Raw genomic sequence first — 17481 nt, 5'->3', positions numbered from 1 at the left:
CAATTGTAGTTATGTTTCTTTTAACGTATTTTTTGAAATGAAAAAGAATATTTAAACTAACCTCAATATAAATAATAGCTTACCACTTTCAACATAAAATAGATATTTATTACATCATATAAATTTTGTTTACATTTGTAATTATAATTCAATCACGAATACTGTATTTTTATTTTTGCAGAGATTAAAAGAAGATACAATCAATTATAATTCACATTCATAAATTCAATAAATCAAGCAGCCTTAGACGCATAAGTCTGCAATGTCCATTCGATTAAAAAATGTTGGTACGATAAGGGTTGTAACAATGCCAATAATTCCTCTGTAAGAAAAATCAAGAGATGATATACATTATATATAATGAAAAAATGAATGAATTATGAATATACGTACGTTTGTTTCCGTAAATGCAATTTGCAGACATTGCCGCACTTATGGCTTGCGCGAGTCGCTCCATAGCTAAGTCGCACAAAGATGAATTAGGACTTGTTTGAGATTGTAAATTAGAACTTAAAGTGCGAATAGTAGCTGCAAAATGTTGCGCAGATATTGCATGTTTATTGTTCCCGCTATTTTTTAATCGTAATACTGAATCCATAAGTAACTGCTGTATTTTAGAATATAATTTTCGCTGTTCCTCGCAATTTTCCGCATTTTTCGTGAAACTTAATCGTAAAGGGCATAAAATGCACCACCTAACAAACAATTATAATTATAATTATCATAAATGAAATCAATAAATTCATTCATTCATTTTACCTGAATAAACCTGCTATAGGTGTTATTGGTGTCATTGGAATGCCACCAGTTGGTAAGGCAGGATTATCCATTAAAGGAGTCAATAAAAGACTTGGGTTTTCATCTATCCACTCTCCTACCAATCTGAGCAGTTCCGTAGGTGGATCTTTATCTTCATAAACTTCACCTATTGCCGTTAGTAAGTTGGCAGTGAAATGTGGTGCAAGTACAGGAAGCTGCTTTAACTTGTCAATAGATTTCGGAGTAAGGACAAAATAATCATTAAGTACATGCCTTGCTAATCCTACACTTTGTAGAGATGTAGAGCCTAATTGTTGCATCCAAATTCCAGTAGCATTCAAAACTGCTTTGTTTTGGGTAGCAATCGCCAAAGATACTAAATTGCCCAAGACTTTGTATCTAGGACTATCTGCGGGAAAAAGGGATAAAAATACTGCATTGCGAACAGCAGCACTTCCTCCCGGGCTTTGAAAAAAATCGCTTAAAACTTCTATCAATTGCAATTCTTGTATCGCTATCGTCATGTTGCGTTTCTTCCGCTTCTCTATTTCGCCGAACACAAACTCTGAAATTAAATCCAGTTGCAGGTCCATTTGTTTCCCAGGTCTGCCGCATAATATTTCTTTAAAAAAAAAAAAAATATAACTCACATTAGCTGTTACTTTTCCATAAAACGGTTAACCTATTTCACGTATGCCTTACCGATTCTGCATAATGCTTCTCTAGCGCAGTAAGGGAAATCTAATTTTCGTAAGTTTTGCTTTATATCATTTCCTGCCATTAATGCATGTGCACGCGTGTGACATGTAAATACATTTAAAAGAAATAATTCAACTCGATGACACTTTGACAGTAAATGTAAGGAAACATTGAGTATTTATGTACAATCGACCGCAATAATAATTCTTGCCGCCTTAGGGAAAAGTTACCAGTGTTGGTTACTTTCAGCTTGATCGACAGAATGCGATTCTGCGTTCTTAAATCTGTAGGGGACACTAGAGACATTTCCCTAGCACCTAGGGAAAGTCACTAGACGGAGTTGGTGTGGCAGCCGTGGAGAGCGCCACGCTACGCCAGTTGGAATAAAGCTCTGAGACAAGGAACACGTGTCGTACTGATATTCCCGTTATCCCTACGCATCCCTATAAATCTACTAGAGTAGGTAGTACTTCTATGGTTAAGAAACTAAACAATATGGCGGTACAATGGGACCATTCCTCAACTCGGCTACGCCACCTACGTCAGTGTAGTAACCTCTGGTTACAGTAACCAAGTCATCATACTTACATCGTTTTCATATCCTTGGCGAACAGATATACGTCACAGATTTGATATAGAGCAGGTATAGAAGCGTAGTTTGTTTTGCTACAGATTGTTTTAATCTGATATATGACTATACATAGTTTCTAACCAGTTTTCTTTATTCCAAAAACAGTCAACTTGCCTTGTTTGCATCGCTGCATTGTGATTTGCATTAAATAGTGGGTGAAGCGTTTCATCAGAAGTGTTGCAGTGTTCTTTTGTCACATTTGTAGTTTTTAATATTTTCGTAAAAGTAAGTAATTACATATGTTTGCATCAATGATACTGTTTATTATAGAATTGTTTCGATATTAATCAGTATTGAAGAATCCTCTAGAAAAAAATTATGTAGAGAAATACAATCTTTCATTTACGTGTTTTTTCAGATTTAAAGAGCAATATATGGAGATATGCCTCCTTGTTTAAGAAGAAAACGTATTTCTTCAGATACAACAACATCAAAAACAAAATTCATTACTAAGAAGGAACAAAAAATAAAAGATCATCCTAAAATAACAGGTACAAGATCAGTAATTTTGTCAAGAAGTGTATTGAATGAGAAGGAGTCTGATATTTCAACAGAAACGGACAAAAATGTTACTCAAAGTAGAGATAAAAAAATTACAAGGAGTCGAAACTTAAAAAAGAGTTCTGACAGTAAACTATCTGCAGAAACAAAACGTGTTGAGATACGTAATAATATAAATAGTCTAAAAAAGGTAAAGAAAAATGATTCTAGGCTGCGTCAAGTATTGTTGAAAGAATCCTTTTTAAATCAGTCGAAGACAAGACAGCTACGTCCTCGTCGAATTGTTAAGAATTATGACGAGGACTTGAGTAAATGTCTTTCACCCAAATTAAATACGAAGGGAAAAACAGTACCAATCTATAAATATGTTTCGCCTGAAAAGTCTGTGAAAGATGCAAATGAAATTTATGAATTCAAATTTGATATTAATGATTCTAAAGAAAAAGTATCCAAAAAACGAAAGAAGAAGCCTACTCTTAAGAAAACACTGGCGCGTAAAAAGAAAAATATTTATGTAAAACCTAATGTACAAAAAACTAGAATTCACAAAGAAGAACCAGTTAATACTACATGCGAAGTAATTAAGGAGAAACCCCCTATTGAATCTTTACAAGATAAAGTTTTTGTAAAACCTCTGACAGAAAATCCATTGAAGGATCCAGAAAAAGATGCGAAAAATGAAGTAGCGTCAAACGTAGAACAATTAGTTCTCTCTCCCTTACCAGACAGTACAAACGAAGAAAAAACTCCAACTATTACAATTACAAAACCAACAATTGCATCAATACAAAATTTAGATAATAACAAAGTAACAATAATGGATAATTCACAACTATCAAACTCGGAAGAGTTCAGGCCATTTAGACCAACAAATATTTTTAACAATAAGTTAATGGTACAGCATAAAAATGTGTTAAATCATTCGCTATTTGAAAAATCATTATCGCCAATCGTGAAATCATCCGAGAATTTGGATATGAATAGTCCTTGGAGAGTACCCGCGTTATTGACGTTTTCTCAAGTGAAAAATGTATTTCAAAGTACGCCACAAAATAAGAATTATGAAATTTCTACTAATAAATTTTCACGTGCAATAATTACCGAATCCAAGAATTGTGGTAATAGTACAATAGTAAAAGACATTTTGCAGGAAAATAACGAAAATGTAAGCGTGGAGGCGCATGTAAATACCAACACTATCAAAAAGAAACGTTCTTCGATTCCAAGAAAATTTGGTACAGAAATTACAAACATAGATCAATCTTTACAGTCTCATTTGGCGGAAGAAATAAATGAACAAGTATTAACTGAAATAGAAAATATACAACCAAGTATTCAATTAACCAATGTGAATAATATAAATAACGCTTCTAAGTTTGGTAATACTGAAAATAGAGAAAAGTTCATGTTACATTGTCAAACTCCAAAGAAAGTACTTAAAAAAACGATCAGAAAAAACAAAAACGTAAATCCTCAGAAAACTACGGTAATAACAGAAAACTATGAACAAAAAGAAAATTTGAATCCTGAACCTGGACCATCGGGTTTGCAAAAGAATATAGTTTTTAACGAGGACAGGATATTAAAGCAGTCGAATTTAAATAATTTTCTAAACGTAATGGAAAAGCCACAATCTACCACAATCAGAACAAATCATGGAATTTTTGATGATGTATCTTCAACGCCAGTCAATAGGAAGCCAATAAAAAAACTTAATGAATCTAGTATGGAATTACGAAATGCATTTGGTTTCGATGAGGACGATTATAACGAAAATATATCTTTTACCGAACATCATGAAACAAATGTGACACAAAATGAAAAACACAATGAGAAACCCTTTTTAAAAATATCAGTCGATAAAATAAAAAATAATTTTTTACTTAAAAAACCAAGGAATGATGTAAGAAATAAGGAGAATGTGGAGAATAAAAGGATAGAAGTGAGACAGTCACCTATCAAAGCAAAGCAAAATCAAGTTCAAAAAGATAGTGTAAGCTTCTCCGATACATTCGATGTTTTTTCTGAGATAAATGAAACTGCAACAGTGGACACATCTAATATTCCACTATTTGTTGATGTTGAACCGACCCATTTTACGCAGGTAATTCATCTAATTATTTAAAGTAAAATTTTAGTAATAATTAATAACAGTCTTATATAAATATATATTTTAGCCTCCAAGACATTCGTACAAACGAAAACGTGCCGTGAGATTCAGTTTTTCAGACGGCAATAGCGACGACGAAGAAGAAAATTTAATTGCGCATGAAATTAAACGGAAGAAGAACGATAACAAGAAAAAAGGGGAAAATAAAAATATAATTAAATGGATTCAGAATATAAATAAAACTTTCGACGAAATAGATCAGCATGAACTTCTGATCGAATAAATTATTAATTATATTTTATTCAAGAAAGATCGCTAATAGCCTGATTGGAAATGTAAGTTTATATTTTTAGTCATATTTTATATTTAATAATCTTTAATATTTTTAATTATATATAAGCAATTCAGTTAGATATGTATATTTTTTTTTAATATAAAGTATATAGATTTATAATAGAAGTACATTATAGTAAATAATATTTCACTGTTTTATAAGTATGTAAAAAATAGTTTTATATTTTTTAATTTTATGTATAACAGTATTTCAAATTTAGCTTGCATAATTTATTATAGATATAAAGTACTAATTTAGTAATGTTTGTACAAAATAACTTTTACTTGCTTGCTTTTATATAATTATTTGATTATTAAAAAAGATCTTTGTCTATAAAAAATACATATGCTCGAATGAGAAAGTAACTAGTATAAAATAAAACTTGTTCGATTATATATCGGTGTATATATTATTTTAATCAATTTAATGAGGAATGAATTTATGCATTGATACAGTTTCGATTTTCTAAATATTTTACTAGGTCAGTTTTCGTACGATATGTTTCAGCCTTTTCCCTATAGATAGCAGTATGCCGATACATTGTACAAAAGAGATAAGTTTCTCAACTATGTGTTAGAATAACATTCAATAATGCAGATTCACATTGTACTACATATTCTCGTTGATATTAAAAATTGTATTAATGCTTAAATATTCCGTATTTTTCATAGAACTAATCTGTAATATATTGTATGCACACATTATGTACAATACAAAGTGATAATGATAACCATTCGCTCCAGAAAAAGCGCGTAACATCGTAAGGGGGTTTTTATAAAATTGCAATGCTAGTTATAGACAATAGATTATAGACAATAACAAACATTTATATACATTGTTATATAAGACATAAAATTTCTATAAAATTTCTGCCGTGTCTGGTCTCTTCTTGCAATTATAATTACGTAAGCTGAAATTAAATTACGAAGTATAAGAAGTGATTTCTTTGCGATTCGGAAGAAACAACCAGTGTTTCTCTTTCGTTCGGAACAATGAAACACGATTCCCGATGATTGCCCACGACATAACTATACGCTATTTACACCAGAATGCATTTATATCAAGAGAACACGATAGAAAGTAGGTTCGAAACGAAGATAGTGCATGTAAAAGACACTTATACGTGTAACCAATCCACTCTAGAGAAGTGCATTACACAGATCGCACTGTGCACGACAAGCCAATATGTCCTGTATTTTACTATTCATTTCGCCCATTATTGGACTCGTGAATTTTCGAAAAATTTTTGAAAAATTTAAATTCGAAGATTCTTTCGATCATATAATCATGGGGAATAATGAGACTCGTTTTACATATACGGAAGAAATTGATGTTCTAAAATTGTAAAATTTCATTTCCACGCATAGCAATATATTTCCTTTGCAAACATTAAGTATTAAATAGTTCCAAACCGATTATTTTAATACTGTAGTTTTGTTTTAATAATAAATAAACAAAAGGCACAAATATTCCTAATGGTGATAATTCGGCACATGTAATAACGTATATATCGGTTTGTTTATCGTGTGCAAGGTATAACTTAACACATCGGATTTGGGTGAACACTCGTACAAGAGTACATGTAATGGTGCTACGTGACCAATTTAAGCTAATACGTGTGCGCACGTACGCACATACGTACGTGACCAATTCGAGCACAAAGAATTTACATTTCAAGAAAAAAGTCCTACGAAGGTGGTACAGGAGTCTCCTACATAGAGCACGTATTTATAGTTGCGCTAGTCGCGTATATTGTGCGTCCACACTTAAATAGACAGTACACGCTATTGTATCACGTGCATTTCTCTCATATAATATCTATAGTTCATTGCCATTATCAGAATTGATCAATTACAAATCATTTTTACACGATTTTACATGAAATTAAAGTTGTTACCTTGAAAATTGCAACAGTGCCAATAGCGAGCATGTAAATAAAAATGTCTATGCTAAATTATTGCACGCGATAGAAAATTAATGGACTTATCGTGACAGCGTGAGCTCGGAAGGAAAAGTATTTTTAATTTTAATTTAAAGCAAGTCCTACGTTTAACCGCTGTTACAAACTTTAGAAACGTCTATTACAAGCCGATTAAAAATAAATGATATTTCTGGACATCAAAAATTCACAAACACGATCAATATTTGTATTAAACGATAAAAGTGAAACAGTTTTATAGTATTCCTTTCAACTTGTTTTTAAAACCGTTAAAACGGGATTAAACGCATATGAATTCATCGGTACGCGACTGAGATCAATATTTGCATGCAAAAAATATGAGAAGAATCGCTCGCTACTTTATGCATATTCGTAGTGCACGAAAGCTTATTATTTCCAATTACGTAATACATAGAAGTGCATCGGTTGTAATCAGTATTTCTATTGAACGATAAAGGCGAATCGCTCGAACGTTTTGTCGTTTTTGTTCCCAAAGCGTGAAAGCTCTTTATTCCGAATCGTATAGTAGCCAGATACCTACGTTCGTATACAGCTACGATCGATAACACATGCATTGAATGAACAAGGGAAATCGTTTATAAGCGTTCTGTCATTTTTGTTCCGAAAGTGCGAAAGCCGCTTCGATATTTCTTGCTGCACAGTACCTAGTCATAGTAAGTATGCAATCAGCGAAGCGCCGTTTGACTGGAGCGGATATCTCGTCAAATTAACATTGCTAAATATATTTCTACGCGTAATACTTGCTACCCGCTGGTCCACCATTACTAATTTCTCTGTATAACCTGTAGCAATATTGTACCGAGTATAATCGTGGACACAGTGAAATCATCGGAGCATATTAAAAACTACATTTAGAGTATAATTAAATAACATTTAGAGTAGAGATATCACATACTACCTTGACGCAATTATACGGTATCAAACTTTGTTAGTTAAACGTAAACGTACTTTTGAATAATACGAACGCAAAAATCAAGATGAAAGTTATTGTTCAGGATACGTACGTGTGAAAGGAAATCTACGTGTAACTATCCGATTTCAAGTATGAAATTAAGTGCGTGTAATAAGCCATAATACAATTATGTATATACATATAACTACGTGCAAACATTGCACGCAAAGTAGGTCGACATGTATGCATCGCATCAAACATAGTACATCGATTTAACAAACAATTTAGCTACATCGTTTTACATTCGTAATATGTTATATTTACTTTGTAATTATATTTACTTTGTAATTATATTTACAATCCCATTACCGTCGATTATGAACTTTTACGTTTCTTTGTTTCGGCAATTAAAAGAATAAATTTAGTACGCGAAGAACATCATTTCCCGCGGTGAAAGATTCAGCCAGTATGGAAATTGCGTCGTATTAAAAAAAAAATACGTTACCAATGTACCTACTACAGAAATGTGTTAACACACCACAAAACCTGCAATGATGCGGACTCCGTTGCACGTTTCGCTTGAAACTAGTAGAAACGTTACTTCTAATTAAATACCAGTAGCTCCGCGGCGGAAAGCAACCACTTTCTATTTACGTTTTACAAGCCGAGTTTACCCGATTCGATCGAACACTGCTAGAACTAATGGTTTCTATTTGTTGAAGTTACCAGTCGAAACAAAAATCTATAAGAACGTATCACGATAATACGAGCATTGTGTATACAATATACCGTATGTACTTCAAGCACGAGCAATAAAGTCATAGGAGTGTCATTAAATTAACTTTAGAAAGATGTTCCTTAATTCGTAGGAAAGTACGACGTCTCCGCGTTTAAACATCGATCGTTGATTTGAAAAACTTAATCGTTAATTGCATTTAACATTTTTACAATCCAATCAAAACCAAATGTTATAGGCCTCGTTGCATAGAAGACGTTTTATACATGGAAGCAAATGAAAATCTTAACGATATCGAACATATGTACTTCCAATAGAATATACTTGCCGCACGCTTATCGTTCCCTTCGTTCTCTCTACGTAATAAACATGAAATTAACGGTGTAAGGGTGCAGTGTGCAAGAGACGAGTCGCCATAGTCTCTCAGGGAGCAGCGCCTGAACGTAGAGCATGGAATACCGAGAGGCGAGGGGTTTTGGTGGGGACAAATACATTCGCCCCACCTTTCGGAACAAATCTCCCTACTCCCCTAAAACGTTAGCACGTCGCGCTTCGCTATCGCACGGAATCACGGACAAATCAAACATGGCGATTTAGTCGCTGTTTGCGGTGAAGGTGTACGGTTCGTAGAGCGGTAGCACAGAGTATCGGTGGATGAGGTAGTGTTTTTAACGGTAATGTGTACTTGTACCACCGCAAATCGCCGAATTTTAGTCAATATTACGAACATGGAAGATCATAATGTCAAGACGATGATGGAGAAAGTGTCGGGCGGCATCGATGAACTACGTGACGCGAAGGGCGTAAAAGCAGAGCCGACGCCTGCGGCGTCATCGTTGCCAGTTTCGGAACAAGTATCGCTCTCTACTGGTGAAAATATTAAAGAGGGCAACTATATCAATGGAAAAACTGTAAGAATATAAATTACCTTGTTTGAAAAATATTTATTCGATGCGTTATGACACATTTAACGTTCAAATTTTTAATTTTAATTAAATGTAATTTCGCGAATTTGTTTTTAATATAGCGATATAAAAAGTTCTTTTAGCCACGATTAAATTTAATTCTAGTTTTTATCGAGTGTATGTTAGAAACTCCAAATTCGGATTGTGTAAATAGAGAATCGTTTCTCTGCCTTCTAAATAGAATATATTAGATTGTTAAAAGTAGTTTAAACATTAAACGTTATTGTTTTTTTTTTTAATGTTTCAGTGTATTAAATCATTAATAAAAAATACGGGGAAATTTGAAAGTGGAAGTGGTAGCGGAGATCAAGAAGGATGTCAGTATGAGGATGGAAATGATATTGCAGCAAAGAAAAGAAAGACTCGTAGAGGTGGACGTAAGCATAGAAAATTAAAACCATATTCAAAACAGCAATTATCCTATCAACAACAGTTGCGATATGGATCTAGAGGCAGACTAGCAAAAACTGGTAGACAACCTCCAGCGCCATATAACACAACACAGTTTCTTATGGACGATCACAGTGATCTTCCAGATCTTGACCAAAAGCTTTCAGAAGCCGCGTCGTCAGAAATTCTTGCTACATTTCAAAAACCGTCAGCCCCGTCTCGCACTCGAGACTCTAGTTTCAGTGTTGACTCTGACGAGGATTATTTTTATTCATCTCCAGAAGATGAGGAAGAATTTTTGACAAAGGAATTTTCAACTGCGTACGAAGATCTTCATGCCGAAAGATTAAGCACATTAAGTAAATCAGAACTGATACAGGAATATCTACAATTAGAGGCTAAAGTAGATTTACTGACAAAACGGTTACGTGGTAAAAACTTTCATCAGACAGAAGAACGAGATCTAGAAAGTAAAAGTAATAGTACAGATTCAGAGTCTGCAAAAAAGTTAAAAATATGTCAACAGCGGATTGACGATTTAATGCAACAAAATGAACAGTTAAAGAGAGAAAACGAATCATTGAGGGCTCAAAGACACGGCAGTCTAGTTTCAAGTGTTGATAGCGAAAGCGACAGTGATAGTACAAGTAATGGAAATAGAAGCAGATGTAGTTGTCCTCTTTCAAGTCCTAGCTCTTCTCCAGAACATGTAGGATATGCTTCTAGACGTGAAAGTAGTCAAAGGAAAGACAATTCAGTGTCTAGTACCGGCAGTAAAAGTGACAGTTGTAGTACTAACTTAAGTGAGAGTTCTAAGGAATCTGTGACACCGGTTAATCTCTCAAATGGTCATGTAACTATTCAAGAAATTGATGGCCTTCCCACATAAATTATATGAAGCTGTTTTTATATTAAAAGTCTATTTAATGTTTGAAGAATCAACATACAAGTTACATTGAATATGTCATTGGTCCGTCACATTTGCTTTAAACCTATTAATCTAATTAGAAGACTGGTTTAAATTAATTTTGTTGCATTTAAGCAACAATGGTCCTCTTCCTGATGTTGGTTATACAACCTTGGTCTATCATTGAATATGCTCTTGTGATTTACTTCCTATATTTCTTTTAAGATTTTCTTGTGTAAGAAATTTGAATGTGTAATGGAGTAAGAAAATACATACCCAATCTTGTGGAAGAGCAAAACTTATACTTGTGCAAGCTATATTGTTACTCGCTTGATAAAATTTCTAAGAGTTGCACATTTGTAGTATTTGTAGATATAACATTATTTTGTCTTACTTCATTTCATACTACTTGTAATACAATTGAGCTAATTTTTTTCTTTAACAGCTTGTTTTCAATGAACTGCCATTTAAAAATACTGAATGTGAAAATTTGTGTTTTACAGACCATCAGCTAATAAATTATGAAATGCCCATCTAGACACAACAAAAAAGAATACAATCTAATGTTAAACTGTAATTTATATTGTAAGAGTTTAAACATTATTGTACAATTGTATAGACATAAGATATAAGATTAGATGTTAGTTTATGGTCTGAACATACAATGTATTAAAGTATTTCGCACTTAACATTTTTAATAAACTTAAAAGTTTTTCTTTCTTTTTATTATGGTTATTCTCCTAAACACAATGCAAGAAGACAGAGCATATTTTGAAGTCGTATGTAAACATATCTGCCCGCGAGATAGGCCTAGTATAACTAATTCAAAATAAAAATGTAAATTATATTGTATCGAAAAATATAAAATTTGATTTTCAAAATTTTAAGAACGTGTACGGTGTAATATTAACAAACAGAAATACGGTTTTTTTTTCTTTTAATTAATTGTAAGCAAGTTAAATAATTATTTCAGTTACTAACATTAAACAAATTTAGAGTATAGAACTTTAAACTTTCTATAAATTCTTGATCTAAGAAAATTTTCAATGAAAGCGAATATTGTTTAAATATTAAAATTATACGATGATGTTCACTTGAAAGACTACCTTAAAACATTCATTGTATCTATTATGAACTAGCCTTAATTTCTTTCAGAACGTTGCCAACTTCGTGGCATGCGAAATTGAAAAGTACGCAGAGCAAGCGTTTGGTCGTATGTACGTCTCTGTATGTTTCCTTCTGCTTGAACTATTAACAAAACATATAAAAGTGTCGTGGGACAAAATAGCATGAAAGCAATGTCTCATCATTACGTAGTAACGGCACATAAGCCGACGGCTGTCACCGCATGCGTGACAGGTAAGTGAAAGCTTTTCGTAAATCATAAGTGCTTACGACGGTAAACAATTATTTTATTTTTATTAACGAAGGTAATTTCACCTCGCCTACGGATCTCAACCTGATCTTAGCAAAAAATGTTCGATTAGAAATTTATCTCGTTACACCAGAAGGTTTAAGACCACTGAAAGAAGTTGGAATTTATGGAAAAATTGCAGTCGTTAAATTGTTTAGACCGCCGGTAAGGTTATACAAGTATTCTTTAGTTCCATAACTTTCAAAGATTGTTTGTTTTGCATAATTTCTTTTTATTAATATCAGATATACCGATTCATTCGTTAGAATAATTAATATATAATTCATGAATAATAATATTTTTACAGCACGAAAAGAAAGATCTTTTGTTTCTCTTAACCACACGTTATAATGCTATGATTTTGGAATGTACTGGAGAAGGAGAGGATATAGAAATTATAACAAAAGCTCATGGGAATGTAGCAGATCGTATTGGAAAGGCTTCTGAAACAGGAATTAAAGCTGTGATAGATCCCAAAGCACGTGTTATTGGTCTTCGATTATATGATGGTCTCTTTAAAATCATACCACTTGATAAGGATAATCCAGAATTAAAAGCATCGTCTGTACGTATGGACGAACAGCAAGTTCAAGATGTGAATTTTCTTCATGGATGTGTTAATCCTACTTTAATTCTAATTCATCAAGATATTAATGGCAGACATGTAAAGACTCATGAAATTTCTTTGAGAGACAAGGAATTTGTCAAAATACCATGGCGGCAAGATAACGTAGAGCGTGAAGCTATGATGGTCATCCCTGTACCTTCTCCTAATTGTGGTGCGATTATAATAGGCCAAGAAAGTATATTATATCACAATGGAACTGCGTACGTCGCCGTTGTGCCTCCAATTATCAAACAGGGTACAATTACATGTTACGCTAAAGTCGATAATCAGGGACTTAGATATTTATTAGGAGATATGGCCGGGCATTTGTTTATGCTGTTCCTAGAGCAAGAAAAAAAAGCAGATGGTACGCAAGTAGTGAAGGATTTGAAAGTTGAGCTTTTGGGTGAAATCAGTATACCAGAGTGCATCACATATTTAGATAATGGAGTAATATTTGTTGGTAGCCGTTTAGGTGATTCGCAGTTAATTAAATTAATTACAAAAGCAGACGAAAACGGTTCGTATTGTGTTCCGATGGAAACTTTTACCAACTTGGCACCGATAGTTGACATGGCTGTAGTTGACCTTGAAAGACAGGGTCAAGGGCAAATGGTTACATGCTCCGGAGCTTTTAAAGAAGGTTCTCTCAGAATCATTAGAAATGGAATTGGCATCGAAGAACATGCGAGCATAGATTTACCTGGCATCAAGGGTATGTGGGCATTAAAAGTTGGTGGAGGTAATTTCGACAACACTCTAGTTTTATCTTTTGTTGGGCAAACCAGAATTTTGATGTTGAACGGAGAAGAAGTTGAAGAAACAGATATTCCAGGCTTTGTTGCCGATGAGCAAACTTTCCACACTGGAAACGTCACAAATGATTTATTTATTCAGATAACACCAACATCAGCAAGATTGATATCACACGAAACAAAGACTGTTATTTCCGAATGGGAACCAGAAAATAAAAGAACAATCAGCGTAGTCGCTTGCAATGGTACACAAGTACTTTGCGCTACCGGGAATGACTTGTTTTATATGGAAATTTTAGATGGACAGATTCTACCAAAAGGATTTGCTACTTTACAGTACGAAGTTGCATGTCTAGATATATCTCCATTAGATGGGCATACAGAAGCTATAATCGCTGCAGTAGGTTTATGGACGGATATTTCTGTTCGTATACTAACTTTGCCTGCTCTAGAAGAAGTTAATAAAGAATTACTTGGAGGCGAAATTATACCTAGATCAATTCTAATGACATGTTTTGAAGGCAATACATATCTTCTTTGCGCTCTTGGAGATGGCAGTATGTATTATTTCACTCTACACAAACAGAGTGGTATACTTTCTGATAAAAAAAAAGTTATCTTAGGCACGCAACCAACAGTTTTAAGAACATTCAGGTCACTATCTACCACTAATGTTTTCGCATGTTCTGACAGACCTACTGTGATTTACTCATCTAATCACAAACTAGTGTTCAGCAATGTTAACTTGAAAGAAGTGAATCATATGTGTTCTTTGAATGCAGAATCATATCCTGACAGTTTAGCGTTAGCAACTGACAGTACTGTAACAATAGGAACGATTGACGAAATACAAAAACTGCATATTCGAACTGTTCCTCTTGGAGAATCGCCAAGACGAATCGCTTACCAAGAGAGTTCACAAACATTTGGGGTAATAACGATGCGTGTTGATATTCAAGATAACAGTGGTGTTAGCATTGTAAGACATTCTGCATCCACGCAAGCAGCTTCAACATCTAGTAATAGTCACATTGCATCGCATAATAAGCCCACAGGACATACAGCTAGCGATATTGGCCAAGAAATTGAAGTACATAATTTACTTATTATAGATCAACATACTTTTGAAGTTTTACATGCACATATGTTGATGCCTAGCGAGTATGCATTGTCATTAATATCGACCAAATTGGGCGAAGATCCTACTTCCTATTATGTGGTTGGTACTGCATTCATTAATCCAGATGAAACTGAACCACAAATGGGTAGAATACTTCTATATCATTGGAATGATGGAAAGCTCACACAAGTTGCTGAAAAAGAGATTAAAGGGGCATGTTATTCTTTAGTTGAATTTAATGGAAAACTTCTTTCCAGTATTAATAGCACTGTTCGTTTATTTGAATGGACAGCGGAGAAAGAACTTAGACTAGAATGTAGCCATTTTAATAACATTATCGCGCTATATTTGAAATCAAAAGGAGATTTCGTTTTAGTTGGAGACCTTATGAGATCTTTTACATTGTTACAATATAAAACGATGGAAGGTAGTTTTGAGGAAATAGCAAGAGATTACAATCCAAATTGGATGACTGCTATCGAAATTTTAGACGATGACACTTTCTTGGGTGCTGAAAATTGCTTCAATTTGTTTGTATGCCAGAAGGATAGGTAAGTTCTGAAATAAAATTATTTATACGTATTTTAGTACTACAAAATGATTTTTATAGTGCTGCGACTTCGGAAGATGAAAGGCAACAGATGCAGGAAGTTGGACAATTTCACTTAGGTGATATGGTCAATGTCTTCCGACACGGGTCTTTAGTGATGCAAAATTTAGGTGAATCAAGTACTCCTACGCAAGGCTGCGTATTGTTTGGGACTGTTAGTGGTGCAATTGGTTTAGTTACACAAATTCCATTTACATTTTATGAATTTTTACGAAATCTCGAGGATAGATTAACAAACGTGATTAAAAGTGTTGGTAAAATAGAACACAACTTTTGGAGAAGTTTTAATACAGAATTAAAAATTGAACAGTGCGAGGGTTTTATAGACGGAGATCTAATTGAAAATTTTCTCGATTTGAGCTCTGATAAAATGGCAGAAGTTGCAATGGGCCTTATGGTAAATAAATTTATTGCTTCGGATAATAATTTATCACACTTTAGATCTATTTTGGTTTCTTCTTCACAGATTGATGATGGTACTGGTACAAAAAAGGAGGCAACGGTAAATGATCTTGTAAAAATTGTGGAAGATCTTACAAGAATACATTAAACGTACACGTTTGGCTAAGATCTATAGTTTATTATATTTTGGAGAGTTCATAGATGAATGAATTGATAAGAAAAGTTTTTAAATATTTGGGACACAAAGTAAAAAATGTGTATTTAATTACCCATGTATCATTAACAGTACAGGAAAGCAAAAAGCTGAATTTTCCTCGTTTCATTTTTTGCAAACTTTTTTTCTTTTTTTATTGATTTGCAACTGTGCTCTTGTACTTTAATTCACATTACATTAATATGATAGTTTGCTTTAATTATTTGTATATGTATATGTGAATGTGAAAGCTGATCAAAAAGGTTTTGAACATTAAGAAATATGAATGAATGAATTGATTTTTCTCATATTATTATATCATACTATTTGCGAATTCATATTGGTACAATGTATCTTGTATGATCGTTAATAATAATCGGCAAATAGTATTAATTTTAAATAAATTCGTGAACTTTTTGATCAACAGTCGTATAATTATGGAGATAACTATTTTTTTTCGTTTTGAAATGTTTAAAAAGAAATGTTAATGTTCATATAAATTAATATAATATCGAGCCATAAAAATTAAAGTTCTATGTCTACTCTTAAAGTAAATATCTATCCTTGAGTGTAATAAACATAATAATCCGTCAAAGATCCGATAATAAGTTAAATAATAATAATGTTGGTGTTAGTTAAAAAGTTATCCATAGCATCACTATAACCTTGTAAGAATGAGTGTAAATAAAAGGAAATGTCCATTTTCAGGTAGAATTATTTCATACTATGTACTAATTTCATTTGTTTGCATTTATTGCAGCTTTTAAAGTGGCTGGATCGAACAACCAGTCTCTTATATCTTCAATACCTTCTCCGGTCATTCCGCTAGTTTCAAACGTAGTGAGCTCTTGTGTAACTTCTTTCTTTAGTCGTGAATATTGAAGTATGAGTAAGGCTTCGTTACGCATTTGACGATATGAAAGATCCATTTTGTTCAGCGTTAATGCAATTTTTATATTTCGCAGTTTAGGCTCGACTAACAATGAGTAAAGTAATACTCCAGCTGCGCTTATCTGACAAAGATTACTCGCGTCCACTACGTAAATGATCTTTCGAATCTAAAAATTAAAAAACAGTCGTCAAGTATATTCAAAATTATTTTTATTATTACAGCCTTTTCTAAAAAAAATTTACCTTATCGAAGTAGTATTTCCATATTGGTGCCATGCTACCGCCAATCTCTTTAATAATCATGTCGAATTCACCTGTGCTATTTTTTATTGTAAAATGGTTCATACCATTAGTAGAAATAGTATGAGTCGCATCATCTATTTCATCTCCTTGTAAACGTTTCATCAGAAAGGTTTTACCAGATTTAGTTGGACCAAGACAAAGACACATTATTAAAAATTTATCAAATTCAACGAACGTCAATGTTCTGATGCGTTTTATTTGTTATACTCTCCTTATAAATTGATAAACCATTTCATATGTATATGCACAAAGATTTATTGATTTAACAAATATGTCTCTCTAGGGAATACATATAATTATCC

At 33.2% G+C, this 17481-nt stretch overlaps 5 protein-coding genes across 6 annotated transcripts; 3 read left to right on the top strand and 2 right to left on the bottom strand.

Annotated features, from left to right (window-relative positions):
- Window positions 1-179: 179 nt before the first annotated feature.
- On the bottom strand, window positions 180-1627 carry LOC122398877 (uncharacterized protein C7orf26 homolog). 2 transcript variants are annotated; one of them, XM_043399136.1, is made up of 4 exons: window positions 1462-1627; window positions 760-1381; window positions 394-695; window positions 180-322 (listed from the first exon to the last, which is right to left on the bottom strand). In XM_043399136.1, exons 1-4 carry the CDS (start codon window positions 1538-1540, stop codon window positions 234-236), a joined length of 1092 nt encoding a protein of 363 aa, XP_043255071.1. In that variant the 5' UTR covers window positions 1541-1627; the 3' UTR covers window positions 180-233. The 2 variants fall into 2 exon arrangements, with proteins under 2 accessions (XP_043255071.1, XP_043255072.1); XM_043399137.1 differs by having other exon boundaries at window positions 760-1324; window positions 1410-1544.
- A 485-nt stretch (window positions 1628-2112) lies between these two features.
- Window positions 2113-4983, top strand: LOC122398744. The gene is made up of 3 exons (XM_043398900.1): window positions 2113-2314; window positions 2448-4694; window positions 4768-4983. The coding sequence occupies exons 2-3, from the start codon at window positions 2472-2474 to the stop codon at window positions 4981-4983; spliced, it is 2439 nt and encodes an 812-aa protein (XP_043254835.1). The 5' UTR covers window positions 2113-2314; window positions 2448-2471.
- Window positions 4984-7431: 2448 nt separating this feature from the next.
- On the top strand, window positions 7432-16108 carry LOC122398847 (DNA damage-binding protein 1). Its single transcript, XM_043399082.1, has 6 exons — window positions 7432-7647; window positions 12040-12243; window positions 12315-12463; window positions 12606-15331; window positions 15391-15787; window positions 15857-16108. The coding sequence occupies exons 2-6, from the start codon at window positions 12174-12176 to the stop codon at window positions 15938-15940; spliced, it is 3426 nt and encodes a 1141-aa protein (XP_043255017.1). The 5' UTR covers window positions 7432-7647; window positions 12040-12173; the 3' UTR covers window positions 15941-16108.
- Window positions 8338-11678, top strand: LOC122398848 (protein HEXIM1). Its single transcript, XM_043399083.1, has 2 exons — window positions 8338-9533; window positions 9835-11678. Exons 1-2 carry the CDS (start codon window positions 9300-9302, stop codon window positions 10864-10866), a joined length of 1266 nt encoding a protein of 421 aa, XP_043255018.1. The 5' UTR covers window positions 8338-9299; the 3' UTR covers window positions 10867-11678.
- Window positions 16109-16292: 184 nt separating the features above from the next.
- On the bottom strand, window positions 16293-17445 carry LOC122398849 (ADP-ribosylation factor-like protein 16). Its single transcript, XM_043399084.1, has 2 exons — window positions 17120-17445; window positions 16293-17043 (listed from the first exon to the last, which is right to left on the bottom strand). The coding sequence occupies exons 1-2, from the start codon at window positions 17324-17326 to the stop codon at window positions 16723-16725; spliced, it is 528 nt and encodes a 175-aa protein (XP_043255019.1). The 5' UTR covers window positions 17327-17445; the 3' UTR covers window positions 16293-16722.
- Between the last annotated feature and the right edge of the window lie 36 nt (window positions 17446-17481).

This window comes from Colletes gigas, unplaced genomic scaffold (genome assembly GCF_013123115.1).
Source record: "Colletes gigas isolate AHSC1104 unplaced genomic scaffold, ASM1312311v1 Colletes_gigas_Sc00012, whole genome shotgun sequence".
Classification (NCBI taxonomy): Eukaryota; Metazoa; Arthropoda; class Insecta; order Hymenoptera; family Colletidae; genus Colletes; species Colletes gigas.
This window is presented reverse-complemented; position numbering and strand designations above follow the sequence as displayed.

What these genes read in the sequence shown, in the direction of transcription:
- LOC122398877 (XM_043399136.1), bottom strand. Translation starts at nt 1,540, where the DNA reads ATGGCAGGAAATGATATAAAGCAAAACTTACGAAAATTAGATTTCCCT. An exon ending in AGAAGCATTATGCAGAATCG is followed by an intron (nt 1,382 to 1,461) that starts GTAAGGCATACG and finishes TTTTTTTTAAAG; the next exon opens with AAATATTATGCGGCAGACCT. An exon ending in CCTATAGCAGGTTTATTCAG is followed by an intron (nt 696 to 759) that starts GTAAAATGAATG and finishes ATTGTTTGTTAG; the next exon opens with GTGGTGCATTTTATGCCCTT.
- LOC122398744 (XM_043398900.1), top strand. Translation starts at nt 2,472, where the DNA reads ATGCCTCCTTGTTTAAGAAGAAAACGTATTTCTTCAGATACAACAACA. An exon ending in AACCGACCCATTTTACGCAG is followed by an intron (nt 4,695 to 4,767) that starts GTAATTCATCTA and finishes TATATATTTTAG; the next exon opens with CCTCCAAGACATTCGTACAA.
- LOC122398848 (XM_043399083.1), top strand. Translation starts at nt 9,300, where the DNA reads ATGTGTACTTGTACCACCGCAAATCGCCGAATTTTAGTCAATATTACG. An exon ending in ACTATATCAATGGAAAAACT is followed by an intron (nt 9,534 to 9,834) that starts GTAAGAATATAA and finishes TTAATGTTTCAG; the next exon opens with TGTATTAAATCATTAATAAA.
- LOC122398847 (XM_043399082.1), top strand. Translation starts at nt 12,174, where the DNA reads ATGAAAGCAATGTCTCATCATTACGTAGTAACGGCACATAAGCCGACG. An exon ending in TGTCACCGCATGCGTGACAG is followed by an intron (nt 12,244 to 12,314) that starts GTAAGTGAAAGC and finishes TTATTAACGAAG; the next exon opens with GTAATTTCACCTCGCCTACG. An exon ending in TTTGTATGCCAGAAGGATAG is followed by an intron (nt 15,332 to 15,390) that starts GTAAGTTCTGAA and finishes TGATTTTTATAG; the next exon opens with TGCTGCGACTTCGGAAGATG.
- LOC122398849 (XM_043399084.1), bottom strand. Translation starts at nt 17,326, where the DNA reads ATGTGTCTTTGTCTTGGTCCAACTAAATCTGGTAAAACCTTTCTGATG. An exon ending in GGAAATACTACTTCGATAAG is followed by an intron (nt 17,044 to 17,119) that starts GTAAATTTTTTT and finishes TTTAATTTTTAG; the next exon opens with ATTCGAAAGATCATTTACGT.